The following is a 26,679-nucleotide window of genomic DNA, read 5'->3' on the forward strand; positions in this document are numbered from 1 at the left end:
ATCAGAATTTTATTTCATATGCAATATTATTCATCGGAACACATCGTTCATATATTTTACTTTAGTATTGTATTGTTTTTTTTTCAAATTCTAAGACTCGTGTCAGTGAAGCGCCACACAGACTGACAAGTGAATGGATCTATTTACGTACAAGAATCGAAACAAACGAAACAAATTGCTCTTCTCTCACAAACACTATTACCCCATTTTTACCCGTGGTTTTACATATACTACTACAATGACTTCCATCCACCTTCAGCTAAAAATCAATTATGGGTGTAGAAAACAAAATTGTTCCACCCAAATGGAGACCGGTCAAAGTAATAGCAATTCAAAAGCCTGGCAAACCAGCGTCTGACCATAACTCATACCATCCGATTGCTATGCTCTCGTGCGTTAGAACATTGTTGGAAAAAAATGATCCTTCAAAGTATTCCTGGATATTAAGGGAGCTTTTGATTCGGTTTCCATACAAATTCTCTCAGACAATCTGCGCAGATGTGAACTTCCTGGAATTTTAAATAGCTTCTTGTACAATTTGTTGTCAGAAAATGAACTTCACCCTCGGGTAACTGATAACTTCCAGAAATAGTTATTTGGGTCTGCCCCAAGGCTCATGTCTAAGCCCCCTTTTTTATAACTTTTATGTGAAAGATATTGACAGTTGTTTGGCGGAATAATGCACGCTAAGACAGCTTGTAGATGACGATGTGGTTTCCGTCAAAGGTCCACATGCCGATAACTTGCAAAGACCATTGTAAAATTCCCTAGATAACTTGTCTTCTTGGGCAAGTAATTTAGGGATCGCATTGAGTATGATCTCTGAGGCGACAGATGAGTGCACTGATCGAAAGATCTTTTAAGACCTTTGTATGGGTCCCCTCTCATTGCTCAATTCATGGCAATGAGAAGGTGGACACTCTCGCAAAGGTGGGAGCTCACGAAGGCGAATTTTTTGATTTCGTACGATGTTTTTTTCCAATTATTGCGTCTGAGTTCCCTCTTTAGTTGGCAAACCGATTGGAACACTGGAAGTCTTGGGCGGTGGTTACATTCAATTATACCAAATGTTTCTTCGAGAGCGTGGGTCAAAGGTTTGGATGTAGGACGTAACTTCACTCGCGTAATGAGTAGACTTATGTCCAACCAATACTCACTAGATTTGCATCTCCACAGAATAAATCGTGTCCAAACAATGTCTGTCGGTGTGGAAAAGGGTACGATGATATCGATCACGCAGTTTGTCTTGTCCCCTTATCTCACCGTCGCCCACCTTCGATAGTCAGTCGAACACCAGATGCCATCCCTGGTTATAATGCACAACGTTGCCCAATTTCCATATCCCAAACCTGACCAGTCCCACAAAATTGTTGCGAGTAAACCGCGAGTAATCGGACGAATCCTTCTAACCATAGATTTAGGATTAAATAATGTAAACAAAACTGAATTAGCGGCTCCGCGAAGATTGAGCCTCTTACAAATAAATTATTAGGAAAAAACTTTTTTGTGAAAGGTTCGGTGGCCCTGAAAAGCGTCAATTGATTTATTCTTGTTTAAACAATGTCGAAATTTGTGTCCTCATTTTGCCAATGCGCTTCTCTAGACAAACTGAATGCAGCCACCTGCATTTTCGCATCAATATCGATAACACGAATGCAATGGGTTACGATTGTCTGCTGATTGTTACTGGTGATATTCGAGGAACAGTGGCCTAATCGTCCAACAGTTTGATCGGCTTTTTGATCAGTACAAAGTATGCATACGCGCACAATGCAATGATTCAGTTGGGTTGGTGTTAGCACTAACGCAAACCATACAAAACTATTGTTCGAAGGATGTCTGCAGTCTTCGGAGACTCTTTGTGTTTGAGCGCAACGAAATTAAAACTCGTTGTCCGCCTTCGCTTGCCGCTTCTTCCGCTTCTGCCGCTTCTTCCGCTTCTGCCGCTTCTTCCGCTTCTGCCGCTTCTTCCGCTTCTGCCGCTTCTTCCGCTTCTGCCGCTTCTTCCGCTTCTGCCGCTTCTTCCGCTTCTGCCGCTTCTTCCGCTTCTGCCGCTTCTGCCTCTTTTGCTACTTTTGTTGTTTTAGCCGCTTTTGCTGCTGCTACCGCTACATGTTAGAACGATGGTCTTAGCATATCAGTCCTGCTTCGCCGTTAGAAAATGAATGATGCTTTCGGAAAGCAATAATCAAATTTGTTTGATTCGACTGGTGGTAGAATCAAAAGGGGAGTGGCTCACAATACAATTCTTTACTTGTATTCATATTGTATTCCGCTGTTACTCTGGTTGTTCTGTTTGGTCGGAACCATTTGAGGAGCACAAATTGAACTAATAAAAACGTGGCACATAGTGCATTTGTGCACATTTCTAAATTTTTCAATTGTTTATCCCAAGGGAAATATAATGCTTCCATTTTGATAGATGCGTACAAATATTTCCTATCAATTGATGCAAATAAAGGGTGTGTCACATCAAATTGCATCACGGAAAAAACGCTGTAGAGATTTAATTTTCAGGAATTATATCTTCAGCTTTCGCTTATAATCAGATAAGAGTGTATAGATCACGTTGGCCATGCTTCACTGTCAATTTTTCGTAAATTTGGAAAAATGTCGTCGAACGAAAAAGAGCGTCGTGAATTAATCCTGTACACTCATTTCGAGAATCCGGAGTTGTCACATCGGGACATCGGTAAGATGCTGGGAATCGTCCAATCCACGGTCAGCAGAGTACTAAAACGATACTTCGAGAACCTAACCATCGACCGGAAGGTGAAGAACAGCAAAAATGGATGCTCCGTCAGTGAAAAAGATCACAAGCGCGTAGTTAAGCAGTTTAGACGTGATCCGAGAAGTTCGGTCCGGGATGTCGCCAATAAGCTGAATTTGTCAAGTTCATTCGTCCAGCGGATCAAGCAGCGGGAGGGCCTGCGTACATACAAGGTTCAGAAGGCTCCTAACCGCGACGAAAGGCAAAACATGGTGGGGAAGACGCGAGTCCGGAAGCTGAACACCGAAATGCTGACGAAACCGCATTGCCTGGTAATGGACGACGAAACCTACGTCAAAGCGGACTTTCGTCAGCTGCCGGGCCTGTTGTTCTTCTCCGCAGAGGACAAACTCAGCGTTCCGGAGGAGATTCGCAAGCAGAAACTATCCAAGTTTGCCAAAAAGTACATGGTAGAGGCGAATGAACTGCAAAGTTTAAAGCCTCTTAAAAACAAAGAAAGAAGAAGAAGTACATGGTGTGGCAAGCGATCTGCTCTTGCGGAAAGCGGAGCGCCCCCTTCGTGACGACCGGCACGGTAAACGGGCAGGTTTACCTTAAGGAGTGCCTACAGTAGCGTTTACTACCACTATTGAAGCAGCACGAGGGCCCGACCATCTTCTGGCCGGATCTCGCTCCTGCCACTATTCGAAGGACGTGTTGGAGTGGTACGAAGCCAACGGGGTCACCTTCGTGCCAAAGGAAATGAACCCGCCCAACGCGCCGGAGCTTCGCCCAATAGAGAAATATTGGGCGATTATGAAGCAGGCCCTCCGGAAGAACCCAAAAGTTGTCAAATCGAAGGCGGACTTCAAGAGAAAATGAATTTCTGTTCAAAAAAAAAACTACAACCTGACGTTGTACAGAACCTTATGGACGGGGTAAAGAGGAAAGTACTAGCATAAGGGCTTGGGCTCGAAGTATGAAAAATGGAAAATGACAAAAGTTGTTTAATAGTTTTTATTTTACTGTCTAAAATTTTCAAAAGGATCGGTCTACTGGGCGAATTTCTACAGCGTTTTTTCCGTGATGCAATTTGATGTGACACACCCTTTACATCAGAGGCAAAGAACTCTGTCAGCTTATATTGGCTTCCAAAAGTTACAGTTAGCCGGAGGCAGCTTGCTCACACGTGCTCACTCCTTCCTGAGCCACGATTGATCTCGAGAGACTTCAAATCTCACGGAACCGCCTGGGGGGAAACAGTACGACGACAACCGTTCATTGTTGATATATGATCTTTGTAACAGCTTCAATATGACGGTTTTGAATACGGGGGAAATAACACGTGTACCTAAACCTGCCCTTGTGTGCCCTTGACTTCTCGCTTCACTCTAATTTACTATCGTTAAATTGCAAATGGAATGTAATCCAGGACCCCAACGGTAGTGATCACTTGCCAATCAAAATTTCTATCACCAATGGAAATTTTTCTGAATGCCAAAAAGAATAAACTTTCTCTGTATAATTACCAACACCTGGGGAGCCGATCCAGAAGATCTTATAAAGTTGTATCGAACAACTATTATCCCAGTGATGGAGTATGGCATTTTCTGTTTTCAATCAGCTGCCAAAACATACCTCATTAAACTCATACCATGAAATCATCTCCATGCAGGTTGTTCCTTCTTCGTATAATCCCAACCGTGTTTGTGTACATCAATGACTACATCAATTCCTCTGTGCATTTCGATCTGTCCATGAAGCGGGATATCAATGGAATTCCAGATTATCATCGATCGGAAATCGTTCCAACGAACTTCGATGCAAAATATGGGCGTATCAACTGCGACAATGTCTATTTTACTGATGGATCCTTTATGAACGAGTCCACAGGATTTGGAGTGTTCAACAAAATTTTCAGCACCTTCCACAGTCTTCAGTTTCTTTGCTCAGTATGTATAGCTGAATTGGCAGTGATTCAATGGGCGTTGGAGAGCGTCGTCTCACGACCTTTTGAACACTATTAGGTACATTGTAACGGATATCCTTAGCTTTGTCGGAGCTATCCGTTCAGTGAAGTCGGAAGAGCACTAGTATGGCGAGAAGATACGAGGAATGTGGAGTTCTCTATCCAGATGTTACGTTATCATTTTTGTCTGGGTCTCTTCACATAGCTCAATTTCGAGTAATGAGAGGGCTGACTCATCAGCAAAGATGCGTTTAAAGGCGATATCTATCAGCGTTGAATCGCATTCAAAGAATTTTATTCTTCAGTTTATAAGAATACCTCCGCTAGATGGGAGGCGATCTGGCGTAGTGGTAACATCCATACCTCTCACGCAGAGATCACGAGTTCAATTCTCACTCCCGACATTCTTCCAAAAATGGAAGTAAAAGTGACGAACCAGCCGAAATGTGTTGAAAGTCACTATAATAAAGAAAAAGAAAAAAAAAAACCTCCGCTAGCTGGCAACGCAAATGGAACGAAGATTTATTTGGCCGGTGGCTTACTCGATTGTCCCTTTATTGACTTTATTCGCACCTTCTTCCGACTCATGTCCAATCACTGTTCGTTCGTTCGACAAACTCTGCGTTTGTGGTCAAGGTCAAGGAACTATTCCTCGCGCTCAACCTCTGAGTTGCAGCCACAACAGCCCAATGTGCCGGTGAGAGATATGTTGGCTCGGTAAGACCTTGATTACATGTCCCAAAATCTATGCTTTTCTTAAAGTTATCGATCTTCGTGAGTGATTGTGATTGTGTGTTGAAAATATTTTACTCTACTAAAGTCGAGTCGACCGTGAGTAATCGGTTTCGTATCCTATTCACCATATAATTAAGTATCATTGTTTTCAATTATTAGCCTTTTTTTTTACAATAGAGTGAATAGTTTGGCTCATTAAAACATTTGTAACTGAGCCTGTAAAAATAAACAAATTAATAATAGAACCGTCCGTACAGAAATAACGGGTGTTCAATAGAAAATGAGAATTTCTTCAACGATATAGTAAAAAAAAAATATTTCAAGCAATTCAGTATTTTTCAATAAAAGCATAACAGATGTTCTTAAAAAAAGACGGGTGGGTAATGTCGGGGACATAACCGGAGTGACGTAGGACTATACAAAGGGGACAGCTTTTGTTAAATATATATTTTAAATATATTGTTTTATTTTCTTCTCCTACGTGAATACCTACCTATCTACCTGAAAAATGAATTAGTTTACTGTTTACTCTTTATGAACAGGTTGGTGGTCCTGAAAAAAACCTTTGGTGTTGTGTTTTGTTTTTATGATGTGATGCGATGCGATGTTAAACGATGCCATACAACCACACTGGTTTACGGCTTGAAAAAAAATGAGATATTTTTTTTGGGCTCCGCGCGTTTTCTACCCTAGCGGTACACACTCACAGGATAGAGACAAATCGGCAGACTCAGCCAAAGGGGCGAGTCCAACGAGGCGAACGAATGAGCGTTAAAAGGCAGCGATGGCAAAAAAAAATATGTATAGAGGCGAATGAACTGCAAAGTTTAAAGCCTCTTAAAAACAAAGAAACAAACAAACAAAAAAAATATTCATTACGATTTGTTCGCTCGTTGGATCACATGCAGTTGTTTCTAACAAACACGAAGGCACCGAAGACTAGTGGAATAGTGGAAAGCCATGGAAGTGGAATCAGGATCATTCCGACACCGGTTTCTCATCAAAGGCGATGAGCGTCAATGCATCTTTGAGCGTATCGTAGCGGAAGCTCCGCGTCTGATCCACTACAATAAGCAGTCAACCATTACGGCGTGGGAAATTCAGATCGCAATCAGTCTGTTGCTGCCCGGTGAACTTGCATGCGGTTTCCGAAGGTACCAAAGCGGTGACGAAGTATATCTGCTCCAAGTAAAGAGCGTTTTCCGACTGCTGATCCGGAAGCAAACCCTAAAAAGGGTCCTTTTCAGGACCACAAAATCATCTTTAATCTAAAGAGTTTATTGTTTTGTTTATTGAGTTTATTGTTTTGTTATCACTCGATATAGGACACTGTCCGAGCAAATACCATCTCAAAAACATAGATTTAGTGCAAGATGATATTTGTCGTTTTTGTAATACCGAAAGCGAAACCTCGGAACATTTGCTATGTAATTGTGGAGCTCTAACTAGACGCAGACTTCAATACCTTGATAAGGCTATTCTGGAGCCCAAGGAAATTCGGTCTGCGTCGCCGATCAGGATTATAAAATTTATCAAACAGAGTATTCCTGATTGGCACCTATCTCGCTATAGCTTTCAGTCTACTTCTTCATCAATAAGCAGTAGGTAAGCTTGAAGCGGAGTACAAAAAAATGGGATATACCACAATAGTTCAGAATGATGGACGCAGTGGTTCACATCCAACAGGGGAAAAAAAATCACTCGATATACCCATCTTGTTCGGCTAAACCTTCCTGTTTAGCGATTACGTTTGCCACTCGCCACAGCTTTCACAGTTAGAAAATTTCTTCCCATCCAGATTGTGACATGTTTTACAGTAAATTACACTTAATGCGACGTACCGAAGCACCACTCAGTGTCGCATTGGAGGCGATTTTAACCTGTAATTGAACATCTGCGATGACAGTGGTACAGTGTCGACTTTCAATGTGGGGTCATAATTTGGACCCCGATTTCTAAAAATGTCCAACTAAATATGTTGCATTACATGTCCGTTCAATTAGCTAAATGTCGAAATAAATGTAAATTACTGTACTTTCAATCTGGAGGCAATTTAAGAATTGGTGAAAATTGAATAATTGCGAAAGTCCACAACCATCAATAAGCTCAGAACAACTGACAAATTCACATACTCATCATATCCTGGCAAACAAATTATGAAAAAATCAATTTGTGTTTTATTATTATTTTGGATATTATTTTAGAATGCATGTTATACAACTGTATTTCGTAAACTCTGATAAGCGCCGTGTTTTATGGAATGGTTCCAATTTAGAAAACTTAGTACTCGTGGTTTTGGTAAAAAAAACCATTTCGAACGCCCTCGATGCCGCCTTGTTCTGGATTTGCCACCAAAGCAGTTTGTATAAAGAACAAACTTTTTTCTTCTGCTACCTGCTGCCGTTTTGCGATTGCGTTTGCCACTCGCTGCAACAGCCTGTTGTTGTCTTGGTGTCCACGGAACCGATTGTGGTCTGTTCTGAATGCAGGTTTTCTTATCGTCGCGATCATTGACGATGTTGTCAAGTCGCTGTCCACACAAAGAATGATCGTTACGGCAGCGGAGCGGGGATTTTTAAGCTGACTGGCTGACTCGAGAATTACGCATGTGTGAGACTGCGACCAATGTTCCGTTCATTTTTTTTCTTTTTCCTCTCCAATTGTGCTTCATTGTATTTCGCTGCTGCTCTGGTTACCCGTCTTGGTCGGTACGATTTGAGGAGAACAAAATGGACCAATCAAAAATGGGCACATAGTGTATTTGGACAATGCTTGATATTTCACAATTATTCAATTGTTTATCTCAAGAAAAATGAAATGTTATTCGTTATGATAGATGCGTAGATATATTTCCTATCAATTGATGCAAACACCTTTGCGATCTATTGAGAAATGCCCGAGTTATAAGCGTTCCAAATCTTGCATTTTTTCCTACTTGCTCAGTGCCTAGACTTTCATTTCACTCCCTATATCTTCCGGTTAGACGTAGTCCTACGTCAAAATAAGTCAGTAAATATTGGCAAAGGGGCCGTGCTCAGCTGTATGGCGCAACTTGGTGGAGATGCTCTTCCAAGAGCGCTGGACGGCACTGACATCCATCTTTCGGATGTGGCCCCGTGGCCCACCAATTATTTTTATACACCAAGACACTGAGGGATCCGAGAAAATCCTCAATCGGACGGCACTGGGTCAAGCTGGTCTGGTTCCTTTCCTCTGATACGTACGGTATCTGTTTTTCCTCGAGGTACGCCAACGTCTTCGTGATGTAATGGGAAAACGTCTTATCCGGCCAGAAGACGTACTTCCCATCAGAATGATGGTCCTCTAACTACGGAACCACAATTTTCTCCAGGCACTCCTCCTGGTACACCTTCTGGTTGATGGCGAGTCCGCTCGGCTTGTTAAACCAGGGGTTTGAAATCCCTTTGTCGGAGAGTGTAATATACAGCATAACTTTCTTCTCAAACTTATACTTGTATTTGTACTTCACCCCGGAGATGTGGACGCCTTGTTGCTGGTATAATACCGGTCATTGACGAGAATGTGGAACAATAACTCTCGTCGTCCAGCACGAACGACGTCCCGCGATAATTCTTCTTCATCCACCGGTACTGAGATTTCACGTTCGTATCTGCTCGTCCGTTGAATCTGGGCACCTAGTCTTCTTCCGACAGACGGTGCCCTCCTTCTTGAGGGTTCTCTGGATGCAGGAATGGGAGCAGCAACATTTTCGGCCGACGTCTACCGGTCTACCACTCGACATTCCGGAATGCCAGGATCCGGTAAACAGTGCTCACCGACATATTTTCGTCCCGAAAGAGGTCTACTGTAAACTTTTTTCCTTGACTTTCACGCGTTTCTAAGAACCGTATAACGCGTTTGCGGGGTGCTTGTTGTTTCGACGCCATCTTCGATCGAACTGACAGCACCCGAGCGAAAAGAAACGATAAACTAAAGAAAAAAGGCGACCAAACTATTAATGACGGGTGTTCAACAAAAAATGAGAATGATTTCAATACCTTTCTAAAGAAAAAGTAAAGAGCGTAAATTTTTTTCTCACTGAGAGAATTGCCCTCTTGGCTCCCAAGAAACGGGTTGCGGGGAGTTTACAGGCTCCCTAGAAACGGGTTGCCCAGAGAGCAATCCTCTCGGTGAGAAAAAAATTTACGCTCTTTACTTTTTTTATAGAAAGGTATTGAAATCATTCTCATTTTTTTATTGAATACCGTTATTAATCGTTCGCTCGCCTTCTTTCATTAGGTTATCTAATTTAGCTGAATACGAAAAGAAGTCATTCTCTTGCAGTGTATTCTTAACATCTTCGTCGCCCAGAGCGATTTGATCGAGTTTCTTGCGGGGCTCAAATTCAACTGTCGGTGCGCTAGAGAAATAAGCGGGCAACTACTTTTCTGTTGAATCCGAATAAAATCAACCGACTGCTGATTAGAAAACTTATAAAAATAAGTTTTCAGTCAATTATACAGTGTTGGAAATGATAATAAAAAAATGAAATTCTACCGAACGTACTTGCTTTATACACTATATTTGATGGCAATGAATAACTACATTTTTATTGGAGAACTAGCTGACCCGGCAAACTTCGTCCCGCCAAAATTTGTTTTTTTGTTATCAATACCTTCAAACATTCACGTTTTCTTACTATGAGCAAGTACATGGGTCCAATCGCTGAACTGTTCATTGATTGATCTTCCTTTCGACCCCGTTGATTTTACCTTTTACTATAAAATTCCCAGTATTTCTAACAACTCATCATTATAATATCAGATTATTTGCAGACACAATTCTAGTTCAAGATATTTCTCCGTTACATGGAATAAATGTTTTATACAGAAAATATGATAGAATAAAGACAGACCTAAATCGGACAATTCCTGCTTCGAGTTCTGCTTTTATCAACACATCTGGCAATCCTTTTTTTGGTATAGATAGAAGAAGATATAGGAGTGCGTTTCATCACATTAAAATCCATTTCCAGTTTCGAACATAGATCAATTTCGCTAGCGCAAACATCAAATGGACTAACAGCACTTGTCACTATGTAATTGTAGAACATATGGGAATTTATTTTCCGAATTTTCCCTTTTCCCTTCAGAGTTTTCCGAAAATTGTCATGTTTGGTTGGAATATTTTTGGTTGATATATGTGTAATATTTTTATGGAACCCCCTTTCATTCCAGAGGGGGGAGGGGTGTCATACCATTATAGAAACATTTTTCATACCCAAAAACCCTCACATCCCAAATTGTGCTTGATTAGTTCTCCAGTTATGCATTTGTATGACAGCCCACCCTTAGAGAGCGGAAGGATTGTCTAACCACCATAGAAATATTTATTGCATCCTAAAACCTTCACACGCCAAATTTGGTTTCATTTGATTGATTAATTCTAGACTAATTCAGAAATTTGTGTTTCATTTGTATGGCAACCCTCCCTTAGAGAGGGGGGTGGACAGTCTAACCACCATAGAAACATTTATTGCACCCTAAAGCCTCAATATGCCCAATTTGGTTTCATTTGCATGATTAATTCTCGAGTAATGCAGAAATTTGTGTTTCATTTGTATGGTAGCGCCCACTTAGAGAGGGGGGAGGGGTCTCAAACTATCACGAAAACCTTCGTCGGCCCCAAAAACCCCTACATACCAATTTTCATGTTGATCGGTTCAGTAGCTTCCGAGTCCATACGAATCAGACAGACAGACAGACAGACAGAAATCCATTTTTATATATATAGATATGGAATATTCGGTACTTTCGTATTCCCCATCAATCGAGGATAAGTAACAAAGGCGGCCCTAAGCTGCCGAGGTGACGCATTCCGAGTCGGCCGACCCGCCGTTGGTAGCGGCGGCTTTTCGCAAACAAACCTGTGTCCCATCGATTGCCCGGTTAGTTTGAAACATAGGAGACGATCCTTTAGTTAGGTCCGACCGAGCGTCGGATGGCATACGTTTGCCCGGTTAAGTAATTGTAATTGTAATATTTCGGCTCCGGTGACACAAAGGCTGTTCAACCGATTGCGAAGATTCTGTGATTGTATCATACTGAAAACATATGTCATATTTGTGGGGAAATAATCGTCATAAACTATATCACATTTGGCAGCTCAAATTTTTCACGTAATTCGTTTTCATCTTAGTTAAAAAGCTAAAAGAAGAAGCAAGTTTTTTTCTGAGATTGAGAAAAATAAATGCGCAACGTGGAGAAGCCCTGTTTATTCCAAAAAACAAAATGTTTATTATGTGTTTTTTTAGACACACATGTGTTTTTTTCATCCTTAAAATGTTCACCAGACGGCGTAATAGTAAATATGAAAGCGAGGAAAAAGTAACGACGAAATAGTGCGAAGCGTTAGAAGAAAAGTTTGGAGTATCATCTCATCGAGTTCCGATTAGGATATTGAGGAACTATACGCAAGTGAAGACCTGGACGATATGTTAGAAGTACTTACTATAGACGACATAAAGATATTGATTTTTCAACAGTACATTTAAAACGTGAATTTTCACAAATAAGTATGTTCTACTAGTCAAGCCATTTCGTTTGATACCCATATTGATGAATTAAAAAAAATGTCCCATTTTGTGATGGCGGTCATTTTGGATTTACATTTTTCATAAATAACTATAAATAACTACTAATCAAGCCCTTTCATTTGATTCATTTTTGATATAATATGTAGTCCGCCATTTTGTAGCGGCCGCCAACTTGTATTTTCAATATCATAGAATACGCAATTTTATAACGACAGCAGAGATAATGGTGTGCTTCAAATTTCAGATCAATCAGTCAACAGGAAGGAGGTTAAATTTATATTGATGTGGGACAACCCTGCAGATAAACATACAAACATATTTACAGTAGGTAATGCTAAATAAAACCGTTTGAAATTATATTATAAAAACGATATTTTTATGTTTTTGATTTTTATCCTACATAACCCATATTTACATTTAAGTGTCTATTCTATCAAATTCCGTTTTAAAAACTTATTCAAATTGAAAAGTGTCACCCACATCTGGGTGACACGGCCTCCTAGGAAATACACCCGTCACCCAGATCTGGGTTTTTTAAAATAATGTCCGTTCGTTTAATCTTTTTGGCGGGTTAGTTCTTTCGCATCGTTCGGGAACGGATTGCCTGTTTCTACTATGGAGGCCAACGCCCGAATTGTATGTAAACATGTTGTTTGTTACTCTTCTTCTGCAACGTAAGCAGCGAGCAAAAACTTAAAAAACATACCTTCTTGATTCGCTATATCCTTCACTTGTTTTACTATTTTCACTGTTTGGTTATAATCCAAAAATTGCAGAATAAAATTTTCTATGTAATGGTATATAATATACGTATATCGCACTAACGATTTTGAGTAATATGCCTTTGAAATCCCTTAACATTGCGTTACATTTTTCGTAGAGTTACTCCCCTATATGTAAAACAAAGACGTAGTCCTACGTCAAACATTTAAGATATATTGTAAAATGAACCAGTTAACGAGGTCGTTCTCATAGTATTCCTTTATGATTTCAAACTTTTCTCAAATTGTAATATGTTAATCTGTGTAATTACAATGTGACTTTTAATTAGAGACAAAAATCGAATACTCGATAAACAATAAGACATCTTATTGAACGCAGTGTTACACTGTATGTAACAGACAATAGAATAAAATGTATGCAGTTAATAAAATTAATAAATGTTAGTTAGTACAATAAATAATAGATATACAGTGAGCAACAGATTTCGAACAGTTTAATCGATTTCATACAAAAAGAGTCGTTGTTCTAGTCATAAAATCCACTATTACAGTACATTATCATTGATTGTCAATAGGGTGTTCATAAATTATATTTCCATCAACACATTAGCATGTTTTCTCTTTAAATATTACGTTTACATATGGATGCTTGAATTTTGCGAATTTACCTAAAATTTCGCCAGAAAGTTTGAAATCTGAAACAAGAAAATTCGCTCGATTTTTTCTCACAGTGCCAAGTGAAGTGAAAGACCCGAAAGCTCCACTACTGGGGAATGCTTTTTTCGCCTCTCGTCTGCATCGCAATCGCCACTTTCGAAACGCTTCATCACGCATGCAGCGTGAAACGGGCGCGCCGCCGCTCTGTGTGTATTTTTTTAGGGAAATCGCCCACGGTTGGTTCGGTCAGACAACGACACCAATCGGATGCAAGAGCGAGATGAAGCGAAGCAGCCAACAGGATGCAGATTAGTTTGGTCCGCTGAAGTGCGGGTTGTTGTGGCGCTAGATTGATCACTCCGTTCAGTTCAAGTTCAATAGCTGCGTGTAGCTTATTTCGTGTCACGAATGTCGTCGGTTAGAAAGCTTATGGTGCTGATTTGGCTGCTGGCCTTTGCAGTTGCAGGAACCCCGAACCAATCAGGAGGTCGTGGAAGCATCTGGAGCGTTTTTCGATTGACGAAAGGCGAAAATGTAAATATTTGACTTCAGTTGTGCGATGCGTAGGTTTGGAATAATTTGTGAAATTAATTTCTTCTACAAATCATTCCATCATTTAAGAATTTCGATGGTAATGCTGCGGATCACGGAAATGGTACTGGAATTGAACAGATGTATTCGAAGGCACCGTCAAAGAATCGCGGAGTTTGGACATGGGTAACATCCATTTTCGGATTACCACTTGCCAGTGTTTTTGCATATCGCGTCGAAGCCCAAAACTGTGCACCATGCTGTAAGTATTGCTTGTTGTTGGTGTAGTGGGAATTGATTTATGGTTCATCATAATGAGAAGAAAACCTGTCTCAATTAAAATCTCGATACTAATATGCGCATGTTAGCTACCCAAAGGTTTTTAGATTCGAATAACTTTCGCTACACGGGTACCGGTAGACTTTCACCAGAGCTAATCGTAAATTTCAACAGCGTATCGAAAACGCAAAACATTCTTTTGAAATGTGGTTATTAAGTTATAACTGTATTGTTGATTGAAGGTTCTTTACCAGAGGAAATTCAAATTTAAACACAAACTCTTCCAGAAGGTATGGAAAAGTGATACGTGCGACTCCATTGAATAGAGGAACCGGTACAAATTCGGTACCCCATTTTGTTTTTTTGGACTTAGCTCTTGGCCCATGCTTGTAATTTTTTCATATTACGTCAGCTTATGAAGGGATCCATTGCGGACATTTCCCCGCAAACCGATTTCAAAAATCTTGATTTGGCTCGGAGCTTTGAGCATAGAAGTGAAACAACTCAAATTCGAGTACTCGAGATGCCTGGGTATAAATTTGACACTCCATTTTTTATTTTTTCAAATTAAAAGAATCGTGCTGAAATCACTGAAAAATGTATTTTTTGACATTTTCATACAAAATAGAATTGAACTCAACTTTGACGAAAAAGCATGCAATTCTACGAAACAAAGAGGAACAAAAAAATGATTTTTCCAAGAAAAAGTGAACAAATTTCATCTCGATTTATTTCTAACTAAAAAAGTAAAACGAATCAAAAGCCTTTACCAAAGTCGCAAGCGTAGTAATCAGTCTCGCAATCGGCACAGCCGGAATGGGCCCATGGAATCATCAACACTATGTTTACATTGAGGTGCCAAATTACCCGCATACCGAATTTTCACTTTGGAATGAAATCTATGAAATTTGTGATTAAAATCTCGATACACTTACTCGATATTTACAGATATTTTGGGTTTTTGGCATCTGACGTTTGTTACTACATTACTAGAACACTTTTTTCTATTCACCACCAGAGTGCGCTTATTACCGCCGGAGATCCGGGTGGGTACCAAATTACCCACGGGGTATCGAATTTGTACCAGTTCCTCTAATAGAATTCGGATGAGTTTTCTCAAATGCAATATTCAGTGGACAATGTTATTTCAGAATACATTCTGACCCGGTCGATTGGGCATGGACGAGGGCAAGGATTTAAAATATTGAAACGATGCTGTGGATAAATAGTGGGCAACATTTCTTGAACTCTTGAACTTTATCGACATTCTTATATCTCTGTTATATAAAGATCTCCATTCTCCGGCCAGTATCGAAATCGTGATAAAATAAATAAGATGGGAATGGTTCTCAAACCCATATTGCCGTTGTTATTGGATAAAAAGTATTTTAACATTTTGGAAACTTATTATATGTGAATAGTTATATCTCGGTTGTGTCGCAACGCATCTTGTCTCCTTGGGTAGTATTAAAATCGGAATTAATATGAGTTTATAATTAGTATAAAAGTTAAATCGAATATTAGGAATAATACAAGCAATGGAAAATTCAGTTTTTTACATACTTCTAGAACATCATTGGCGTCTGCAGGTCAATCCAGGAAATAAGGAACAGTCTAATGAAACTAGATAAAATGCCACATTCCGCGTAAAATACAATCAGTACATTTTTCAAAGAGTTATGACCGCTTAAACATTGGAAAAATGTTGCTAGTTCAAGTTTAATCTATTAAGACTCACGAGAATTGAATCTAATACCCTAACTCATATTAGCTGTGATTTTACAGCAGCAGATGTTCCTCAGGGACGAATGGCCAATGATTGTAGTATCGAAGACAAGTAACACTCCGGAATGGTGAAAACATTTGAAGATGCCGAATAGGAGCTACTTTTAACAGGTAGTCAAGTCAGATGACTCACGTGTCAGACTTAGCAGAACCATTACACGTGATTCAACAATCCATTTCGTATTGCTTCCGAGCTTTGGGTATGATCCGAAAACACAGGAACTGGGTTATGTATGTATTGAAGTCGAGACCCAACTAACAATTCACCTTCAGTGTGGCGTTTTTACGATGCTTTTGTTCAGCATAATTAATGATATATATGATCAAAATCTCTATTTAAACCTTGTTCAAGCAAATTAGGAGAAATTATTCAGCTATAGCCAATATTGTTCGTTAATTGAAGTTTGAAGTCACATAGAAAACGTTTATCCAATTTCATGGTGGGGTGAAACCGTTTATTCGACCATATATCGATTTGTTAAGCTCTTAGATTCCGCTATCAAAGAATATGATCTTTTTATGACTGCATAAATTTCGTTTTGCCAAATTAAAAATATAATTTACAGGCGCTTTAAAACGTTTGCAGCAAATGTTCATTTCGGTAGTGTGTCATGTGTTGTACAAAAGCCGAAGTAACGTATTCAAAACCATTGATTACCATTGAACCATTTCAGGAAGATTTGATGCACTCAATTTTGGGTATTTTGTTCACCATTGCGAATAATTTATATTCAGCTTCTTTGAGCATTTACATCGGAGAAGTTCTCGGTTTATTTTCAATTTTGCCGCATTCACCAAAGCGTTTCATAATTGACTGTACACTCGCTCGGCTTCTGTTGAGCATTCTTGCGATTGTTTTTGATTTTCAGGTCACTCTGCGAAACATATGACATTTATTAAGAGTTTTCAGATGCATATTACGCAAATTTATCCAGCATTTTTTTCGCCTGAAACATCAACAGTGGAACTAATTAATGAAATGAGCAATTTATCAAATAAAAGAGGTATGTTTCGCGAGCGGATGCACGAAAATCATGTATTGACGTGGGACTACGTCTAACCGGAATATATGGGGGGTAAAATGAAACCCTAAACGCAGAACATGAAGGAAAAAGATGAAAGATTAGGAATGCTTATAACTCGGACATTTTTCAATAGATCGGGAGGATGTTTGCATCAATTGATAGGAAATATTTCTACGCATCTATCACAATGAATAAAATGTTATTTTTCATGAAATAAACAATTGAACAACTGTGAAATGTTAAGCGTTATCTAATCGCCCTAACTGCCACGTTTTGATTGATCCGATTTACGGTTTCCCCAACACAGCCATCTAAATCAATGTGCCTGGGGGGATCCGCTTTGCACATGCAAGTAGGTGGACCTTTTGATCCCACTGAAATGTGTTCCCTAACAAAGCCATCTAAACCAAGGTGCGTTACATTACATGGTATTTGATCAAATTTTTTACTTATATAGCAAATGTATTGAATCCAGTTGAATTCGAAAATTGTTTTATACAATCAATAATTTAATCAATACAAACAAATGATTACTATGCCAACGGTAGTCCCACGTCAACCGTGCGGTTATATCATATATATGACCCGCACATTTTTTAAGCATTCTTTATTTCACCTTAGTTCCCATGAATGCTCTATGCAACACAAAACTGAGTGCAATAATTCGTTTTATCAAACAAATTAGCTAGACCACTTTCGAATGTAAATATGTTTAAGCAATCAGATGCAAAATTTTTACGAAGCAACAAGAAAAGTGTTACCCATACAGGGATCGTTCGTTAATTGGGCCGGAAAATCAATACAATAATCGAATTTTCCTCGATAACTTGACTGTAAAACAGCAAAAGCAATACATCAAATTGAAGATGACATCTATTATTGATACATAACTGCTTTGCAGATGATAATAGGAGGATGGCAGTGATTATCAATGACTCAATTCCTACTATAATAGATTGAGCAGTAGAACCAATACGACTTGATTGTGATAGTCTGCAAACGAACATTATTTCACCGAAAAAGTTACTGCTCCCGATGCCTTAGAGTAAGACTAATGTTAAGGATAAGACAATGCACAATGGTCCAGGAGATGCATTTGAGTGGAAATTAGCATTTAGAACTCGACAATTATTCTCTAGACAAAAAATGCCTTAGACAAAGTTGTTACATATGATAGAGTGCTTATTTTGATGTTATCAACAATAGGGTGACCTAAATGGTCGATGAAATAAAAAATATTACTTCCTTATTTTTATAGATAGAGGTAAACATAGTTCAACAATGTTGTAGTCCCAGTTATTTGAGACATCTTTGTAGAACGAAGGTTTTTTATATCTCTTGAAATAACCGACATAGCGTCTTTTTTCTAAGTTACGTTAGGGTCACCATGAAAAAAACAGTTTTTTTGCTCTTACTTTTATATTTCAAATTCTACATACAAACCTTCTTCTAAAGACTTTTAAAACATACTAATGCAAACATTTTGCAATGCAGAAATTGTCAATATCTCAACTTTACTCAAAGTTATTGATACTTCTTCCCAAAAAACACGCTCTTTTAATTTGTTTATCAATAACTGGGACTACAACATTGTTGAACTATGTTTACCTCTATCTATAAAGATAAGAAACTTATATTTTTTATTCCATCGACAATTTTGATCACCCTATTTTTTATAAAATAAAAACAAGCGCTCAATCATATGTAACAACTTAGTCTAAGGCACTTTTTATCTAGAGAATAACTGTCGAGCTCTAAATGCTAATTTCCACTTAAAAGCATCTCCTGGACCATTGTGCAATGGAAAGAAATCACAATACCATAGCTATTCATTGAAAACAACAATTAAAAGCATCTTCATGATTTCATGTGTATTTTACCTCAAAATATCACGAAATCGTAAGTACTTTCAACTTGATTTTTGTTTTCTCCCCATACACTTCATATTAAATGTAATCAATGACAACATTTTTTTTTTGTTTACCGATCCACATATACTTCATCTACCATTCCACCCTGTTATGTGTCACACTGCTATTCATTTATCATTTCAGAAGCTTAGGACTTAGCTTAGAACTCAACTGTTCTGAACAATCATAGTCCTACTTCAAACTTCCGTCCGTACCCCTAGGCACAGACCTTTCTACTTTTTCTTATGCTGAACCACTGAACCACTTATAATTTTAACTAAGGTTCTTTTTATTTTCACGATCTTGTCCACAGTTTTTGTTGCAAAAACAAATCTTTTCCTTCTCATGTATTGACCATCAAGGTACTAATAGATGAACACATCCATTCCATGCCAAACCGATATAGTGGTTCTCAGATATCCGCGAAAAGCGAGAGTTTGTCACAAATTATTAGACCCGTATTTTTAATTTTTTTCATTAGGGTGCCCTATTCCATTTTAGGGTGGTCCAAAAAATCAATTTTTCCCCTTTTTCTGATAATGTCTAGTCTAATAGACAATGGCTTCAACTTGATGTGTTGTTGATTGTCCGATTCGGTCCAGTAGTTCGAAAGCTATGAATGTTACGAAAGAAATAGTTGATGAAGAGAAAATCGATCAAGTTACTTACATCCCTTTTTCCTGAGCCTCTTAAATGTGAAGTGCTCTTATAATTCCTAAAACGTGGCAACGTCGGAATGTCAACTTGCCAATGTCAACAACTTCTCAGATAAAATTAACGTATATGGAATCATACATTACATATTATGTTTGCATTGGACACGGATAAACCGTTTTCAAAATTATCAAATATTTCCCAGCTTGCGGCATTAACACCAACACATCTCGCATCGTCGGTGGAAGGGAATCCGCGGAGGAAAAGTACCCCTGGATGGTCGCTCTGTACTACGACAATAAGTTCATCTGCGGCGGATCGCTAATCAACGATCGGTACGTGCTAACGGCGGCCCACTGCGTCTTCAATACCGATCGGAACTTGTTCTCGGTGAAGTTTCTGCTGCACGACCGCGCTAACCCAGCGCATGAATCCTTCGAGCGGCGTGTGTCGTACATTATGACGAACTGGTTCGTCAACACGCTGGTGTTCATCACGAACGATTTGGCGCTGCTAAAACTGAACGAAACCGTCCCGCTCGGAGATCACGTGTATCCGGTGTGTTTGCCGCCGGAGGGTGAAGCGTACGCCGGATATGATGTAAGTATTGCAGAATGATCATTTCCTACAAAGTCTGAAATTAATGGATAATTCATATTTCTAGGGGATCGTCACCGGCTGGGGTAAATTGGGAAACCGAACGTTCCCCCGAACATTGCAGGAAGTCACCGTACCGATAATGTCATATGAGGAGTGCTCGAAGCAGAGCAGTTATTTTGGGTTCCAAATCAACGACCGCATGCTGTGCGCTGGTTACGCCGAGGGTGGTAAGGACTCCTGCCAAGGGGACAGCGGAGGTCCTCTGCACATAATCGATCCGGAAAGCGAGAAATACGTCATCGCCGGGGTCGTATCCTACGGGTTTGGCTGTGCGCAACCGAAATACCCGGGGATCTACGCCCGGGTGAACAGATTCCTCTCGTGGATCAACTTCAACACGCGGGATGCTTGCTCGTGCAGTTGATAACAATACGCGATGTGTACTATTTGAATGAGCGACTGATTGAAATTTAAATAAATAAACAAAGAACGGAGAAATGTACGTCAGATTGAATGACAAACCTGCCAGAGCGTGAGGCCTTTAACTTTGCTATGAACTTTTCGCAGTCCCAGTATCTAATAGCGACTGCTGACAATCGTGTCAACGCTCGCTTCGAGACGGTTTCGTCCAAGTTCAATGCTGGGCATACGTGAGGGATTTTTCGGAGGATATGAATCACTTTGCTGTTTTCTCATTCAAATTAAATTGTATTGCTTTCCTCGCGGTGAGGTGCAAGTTCCCCATCAAGGTTAATGTCAGCTCGTGGGAGAGACATATACTGCTCGATGTCTAGTTAGAGTTCAAGTTTGTTGCTGTCGTGATAAGGTATAGATGGTGGCGGTCGGTGTGTGCTCGAAATCATTTGGCTATATAATTTAATCCACAGTGAATCGAAATGAGCTTAAATAAATATCAAAAGCAATATGATGTTTGCTCATCATTACATATTGTCTGAGTTACACTTACTTCCTGAAAGCGGGTGTAGTAATTTGCATTTCTTGTTGTGTAACATTAACAGACAAATTTTGATACAGTTGGAATGGAGTTCAAAGTTATTCGCAGACCAGCATTGCTGGTTTGGAACATGATAGTATTCTACAGCAACCAACAAATTGTTTAAACACATATTGGTGTTTTTTCCTGGAAGTGTGTAATAATGTTGAACCGAAGGCTGCTATTTCCCTGATGAGATGTGTATCGAGATGTGTAAATACGTAGAGTCTGTATTCAGTCTGAATCTCAAATTCTCAAGTACAGAAGATTGAAACAAAAAGATACGAAGATATGTTTCGCGAAACCATAACTGGTTGCTGATTGAACTAATCGCTAGCAGTCTATTAAAACTATTCTATTAGTAATATGATGATTTAAGGGGAGGAAGATCTATGAGATAATATGAAAAAGTTGAAATGATGATGCGACACATACCATGTGTGATAGTTCGATAAGGCCTTGCGAGTTCGCTGCAATTCGATTACTTCATAGTTGAGGAATCCATTGTGCTCCCGACCTCATGTAATCCAGGTTTATGCAGTAATACTTTCGGCCAGTTAGTCATTAAAATATGTTCTAATGATCCTATTGATCCTATTGATCATTGAAATTTCAGCGGCTCCTGAAAACTCAGAGATCCTTTTGTGAAAAAATAAACCTTGTCAAAAATGTTAATAATGGCGAATATTGATGACATTGGGTGACGGTGCGTTATCATGGTACATAATTCTCAAGTTATACTCAAATACTTGATTGGAAATATTTCTACACACCTATTACAATAAAGAAACGTTCAATAGGTTTCTTCAAAGGATATACGAATAGGAAAATGTGAACGAAAATCCCACGTTCTGATCGTAGATAGTGATTGCGATAAAGGCTACCTTTGTAATTTTACAGAAATTCGGGCAAATTATCTCTAAAGCTGCACATTTATCCGGGCTTGCGATCGACAATAGAGTTTCTCAATGATTATGTTTATAATCGTCTAATTACATTGATTTCTCCAATCGGCATTCTGACATAGGAATGAAGATGGTTCGGGTTCGAAGCATAAACACCAAAATTCTCAAGCTCTGGCGACTCTGGGTACAACTTTCGCTAATATTTCAAGCAATTTACGGATTCCTTGCTTGAAAAAGTCTTGCTCTTTTAAGATAATTCAATTATCAAGACTGATTTAATTTTTTTCGTCTCAAATACTTTCGTAACGTAAATCGCTCTCAAGAAAGATCTGACAACATCGCCCGGAATAATTGGTAATCTTGGTAATCTTGCTAAACTTAATCATCAGTTCAGGCCGTTTTACTTTGATGAGTATCTGCGGATGTACAACTAAAACTTCACACTGAAGAGGTAGTTTTCCAACTTGGTTTATTCTCTCTACTCCACGACATTCATCTGATCCAAATAACGAAAAAATAGAAAGAATAGTTAAACTATTAAAACAATTACTAAAATTTCAAATTTATATTATATATATTTGAACATAACATTACATTAAATATGTAGAAATGAATTACATGCAACAGGAAGGCATGGAGTTAAAAATGGAAAGCTAAAAACTGTATATGTATGAAATAATGAAAGGATTTTAGCGCGTCAAGTTCATCATTTCTCGATAGATCACAAAGATGATTCCATCCATTGATTGGCAATATTTTTACGCGTCTATCAGAATGAACATATTTTTCAAACAAACAATTGAATACTCGTAAAATATCAAAAAATATATGTAAACGCGCTAAATCTCACGTTTTGATTTGTCCAATTTGTACTTCTCAAATGGCGGCGGCCCACAGTGGTCCCTGAGAATATTTAGGCGGTCAAATCCCAAAAATTGAAGTTGCATGAAAAACAAAACATTCTTTGGTCCCTTATTCTAGGATGTTCAAGGCATCTAGGATCACATGTTTCACTCCATTCCGCGCGCTCACTATTGCCCTGGCAACACGATAAGATACCAGTTTCGCATGCTCGCCGGTGCCACTATTTCGCGTGTGTTTTTCTAACATGTGTTTGGTGATGTTTTGACATAGGACTATGTCTTCGATTTCTATATAGGGGGGTAACTCTACGAAAAATTGAACGATTCATTAAGAGTTTTCAAACGCATGTTACTCAAAATCGTTATCGCGACATATATTATGTTATAAACCATTGGACAGGAAATTTATCCAGATTTTTCTTGGCTCAAGACATAAACAGTGAATGTAGTAAAAAAGTTACCAATTTGACAATTTAAATGGGTATGTTTGTTTCGATTTTACTAGCCTCGTTTTCCCCCACAGCACAACGAGCAATCTTTTTGCCTACAATTAGGCGTTAGCTCATAATGTGATTAGATGCGTATTCTGAATTATTCTCGATTTGCCGATATGGGCATTTTTCAGTTGTCACAATCAATGGAGATTTCACTCTATACTCCCCAAAGATTTGACGAGAGCCTGGCTTAAAAGGCCAAACGTCGATATAAATTTTATTAGATTGAAGTTCAGGTTGTTGTCCACGTGTAGGTCTTGCTACTAACAATTTATGGAATTGTGGTCCAGGATGTCAATATATCGAGCATGTTTTTTGGTTATGTAAAAAATGCAATTAATGAATTTAACCGGCTGCTGATTAAGAAGTTCGAAAAGGTATATTCACGCATATGTTCATGACTTCCATTTGATGTGTCAAAAAACAAAAATACAGATTTTGAACAATGAAGAAACTCAATTCAAACTCAATTACTACACACAATCACAGTCCTATGTCAAGATAGCGTCCGTGCCTCTAGGCCCAGACCCATCAACTTTTTGAACGATTTTTTGGGACCATTATGTTTCTTGAAGCATTTTTAACGGAGAATTTGCATTTGTTGTCAGTTTCAAAATTCGGTTGGTTGTAGTATGTGCTAACTCCACACGAAGTAAGTACTTTTTTGGATGTTCAATTTTGCTTCGAATAGACTTATAAAAATTGCCCCGCATTTCCCCGCAAAACTTTCTTAACGAAAGTGTTCCTCAAAGTTTCTTTTATCACTCAGCACTTGAATTTTCCACCCGAATCCCCCCTGTTGGATTTTTTTCTCAATATTAACCCGAAATGTTAGTTAGAAATAATTTTTATTTGAAGTTGTGCCTTCTTATTTATAACTAGCTGACCCGACGAACTTCGTCCCGCCCAAAATAGATTTTTTTATTTGAATACTTTCAAACATCCACGTTTTCTTACTAACTCACTGAACTCTTCATTGATTGATTACCCTTTGAACCTTTACGATTTCCTTTTACTATAAACTATCTAGTACTTCTACAAAAATTCGTCATTATAATGTAAAATTATTTTTGGACACAATTCTCGTTCAAGATTTTTCAAGCATTTGGAAATAACATGTTTCCCCGTTGCATGGAATACATGTTTGATACAGAGAATATTATAAAATAAAGACAGCTCAAATCGGACCATTCCTTCCTCGGGTTTAGGGCACACCAATACATTTGGTCTTCCATTTTCGTTTGTATAGATATAAGATATGGAAATGCGTTATTTCGCCTGAAAATCCATTTCCACTTACGAACAAAGATCAATTTCGATAGCGCAAATATTGAATGGACTAACAACGCTTATTATGATGTAATTTTCGAACATGTGGGAATTAAATTTTCAGAATTTTCCGACCTTCCTTCAGGATTTTCCGAAAATTTTCCAATTTTTCTCTCCACTATATTGATCTACGAGAAGAGACGAAAACAACAAAATATAGGATGCTAAAATCGGACTATCCCTTCTTCGGGTTTTCCGCTTACCAAGATATTTTGCCTTACATTTTTATTCATATAGATAGATATAAGATATGGAAATGCGTTATTTCGCCTGAAAATCCATTTCCACTTACGAACAAAGATCAATTTCGATAGCGCAAACATCGAATGGACTAACAACGCTTATTATGATGTAATTTTCGAACATGTGGTAATTAAATTTTCCGAATTTTCCGACTTTCCTTCAGAGTTTTCCGAAAATTTTCCTGTTTTTCTCTCCACTATATTGATCTACGAGAAGAGACGAATACAACCAAATAAAGAAAGCTAAAATCGGACCATCCCTTCTTCGGGTTTTCTGCTTACCAACAGATTTTGCCTTACATTTTTATTTATATAGATGTGAATAATTTTTCGTAAATATGACCTCCCAGTTATGTAATGAGAATTTGTTCGATCATTTAAGAATAACTGGGCAGAATATAACTGCTTTAACTCCCGTGAGTAATTAATCATACGACTTCGTTATAGGAAAAACAAATTTAACCAACATTTCGTCAACCTTGCAAGCTTTTCTACGAAAGCAAATTGTTAGTAAATTAGTAGGGAAATGGGGCTCTGCAAACAATATGGTGGACCGATTTTCAAATAAAGAAGATGCATGGCTGAAGTCGTAATTTGTAATTGCTTCAGAAACTGGTAATTGTAGTGTTTTCTTATTATAAATGGTGCTTTAAAAACATTTTATAGGTCACAATATTTCTATGTTATTTAATGACTGCGGCACCGAGTATTGAAGATGGTTCATCTCTAGGAGGGAGGCCTGAAAAAGATTACGAAGATAGTAAAGATCGTACTAAACAAAGAAAAACTGCCGAATACTTATTATTCGCGACGTTTTTCCCCTTCGTATCACCTCTTATTTTAGTTTTTTTTGTTAAACCGAGTTGAAAAATGAACTCTGCGTATCCGAAAACATATATTTTGATACTAAACACGATAAAAACTGAACATTTTGAACAACGAATATTCAAAATATGCAAACTCGATATTCCAGAACCATTATCATCTGGTAAACATCTAGAAAGTCGTTATGCATTCTTCTCCTCGAAAAAAGACTCGAAAAACACGTTTCAACTGCATGAAATATAAAAAGTATGTATCGCGCATGCAGTTATGTTATGTTCTTGTTGGGGGATTCAGGTTCGTGGGTTCTTATGCAATCGGTCGGATACTGATCAGTATAGCAAATCTATCTCCTTTTCAATGGTATATTGAGTTTCGTTCGTGTTCGATGTCTATTGCTATAATTTTTAAGTATATTATGAATGTACCTTATCTGTGTTATTTGCATAACAATTTGTACAGAGTGGTCATTTTGTGTGTCAGTTCAGCCTTGAATTCAATGTTTGCTTTTAATTTGTCACATTTAAGTTCATGATAGTAATTTGAGCACAATAGGCAAATAAATCTGATTGATACATCAACGAAACCATCATCTTACAATGCATACTTAAACATCGATTTACACGTTCTTATGCTATTTCATAGTCTTTTATACTGTCATGAATTCCATTCAGCTGCTTACTATTAGTTAATAACAGGATCAAAGTCGAATTTCCTCACTTGTGTTGAAGTATCAAAAATGACTTTGTTTTGAAGTTGAAGAAAACGTATTTTCTGAAGTTCTTTCATTCAATTCTATTCTCTTCTTCAAATAAATACCAATATAGCCTAAAAATTACACAATAGTTATATTTCAAAGTAGTTTAATTTTCGGTGTGTGACACCATTCGCAAGTTT

At 38.4% G+C, this 26,679-nt stretch overlaps 1 protein-coding gene across 1 annotated transcript in view; it reads left to right on the forward strand.

Annotated features, from left to right (window-relative positions):
* LOC129761085 (uncharacterized) overlaps nt 1-26,679 on the forward strand; it is a 149,992-nt gene that overhangs the window by 8,762 nt on the left and 114,551 nt on the right. Inside the window, exons 5-8 of the mRNA XM_055758788.1 lie at nt 13,731-13,883; nt 13,971-14,142; nt 19,739-20,133; nt 20,198-20,547. Of these exons, the coding sequence (XP_055614763.1) occupies nt 13,731-13,883; nt 13,971-14,142; nt 19,739-20,133; nt 20,198-20,547 (1,070 nt within the window). The remainder of the gene's footprint in view (nt 1-13,730; nt 13,884-13,970; nt 14,143-19,738; nt 20,134-20,197; nt 20,548-26,679) is intronic.

This window comes from Toxorhynchites rutilus, chromosome 1 (assembly GCF_029784135.1).
Source record: "Toxorhynchites rutilus septentrionalis strain SRP chromosome 1, ASM2978413v1, whole genome shotgun sequence".
Classification (NCBI taxonomy): domain Eukaryota; kingdom Metazoa; phylum Arthropoda; class Insecta; order Diptera; family Culicidae; genus Toxorhynchites; species Toxorhynchites rutilus.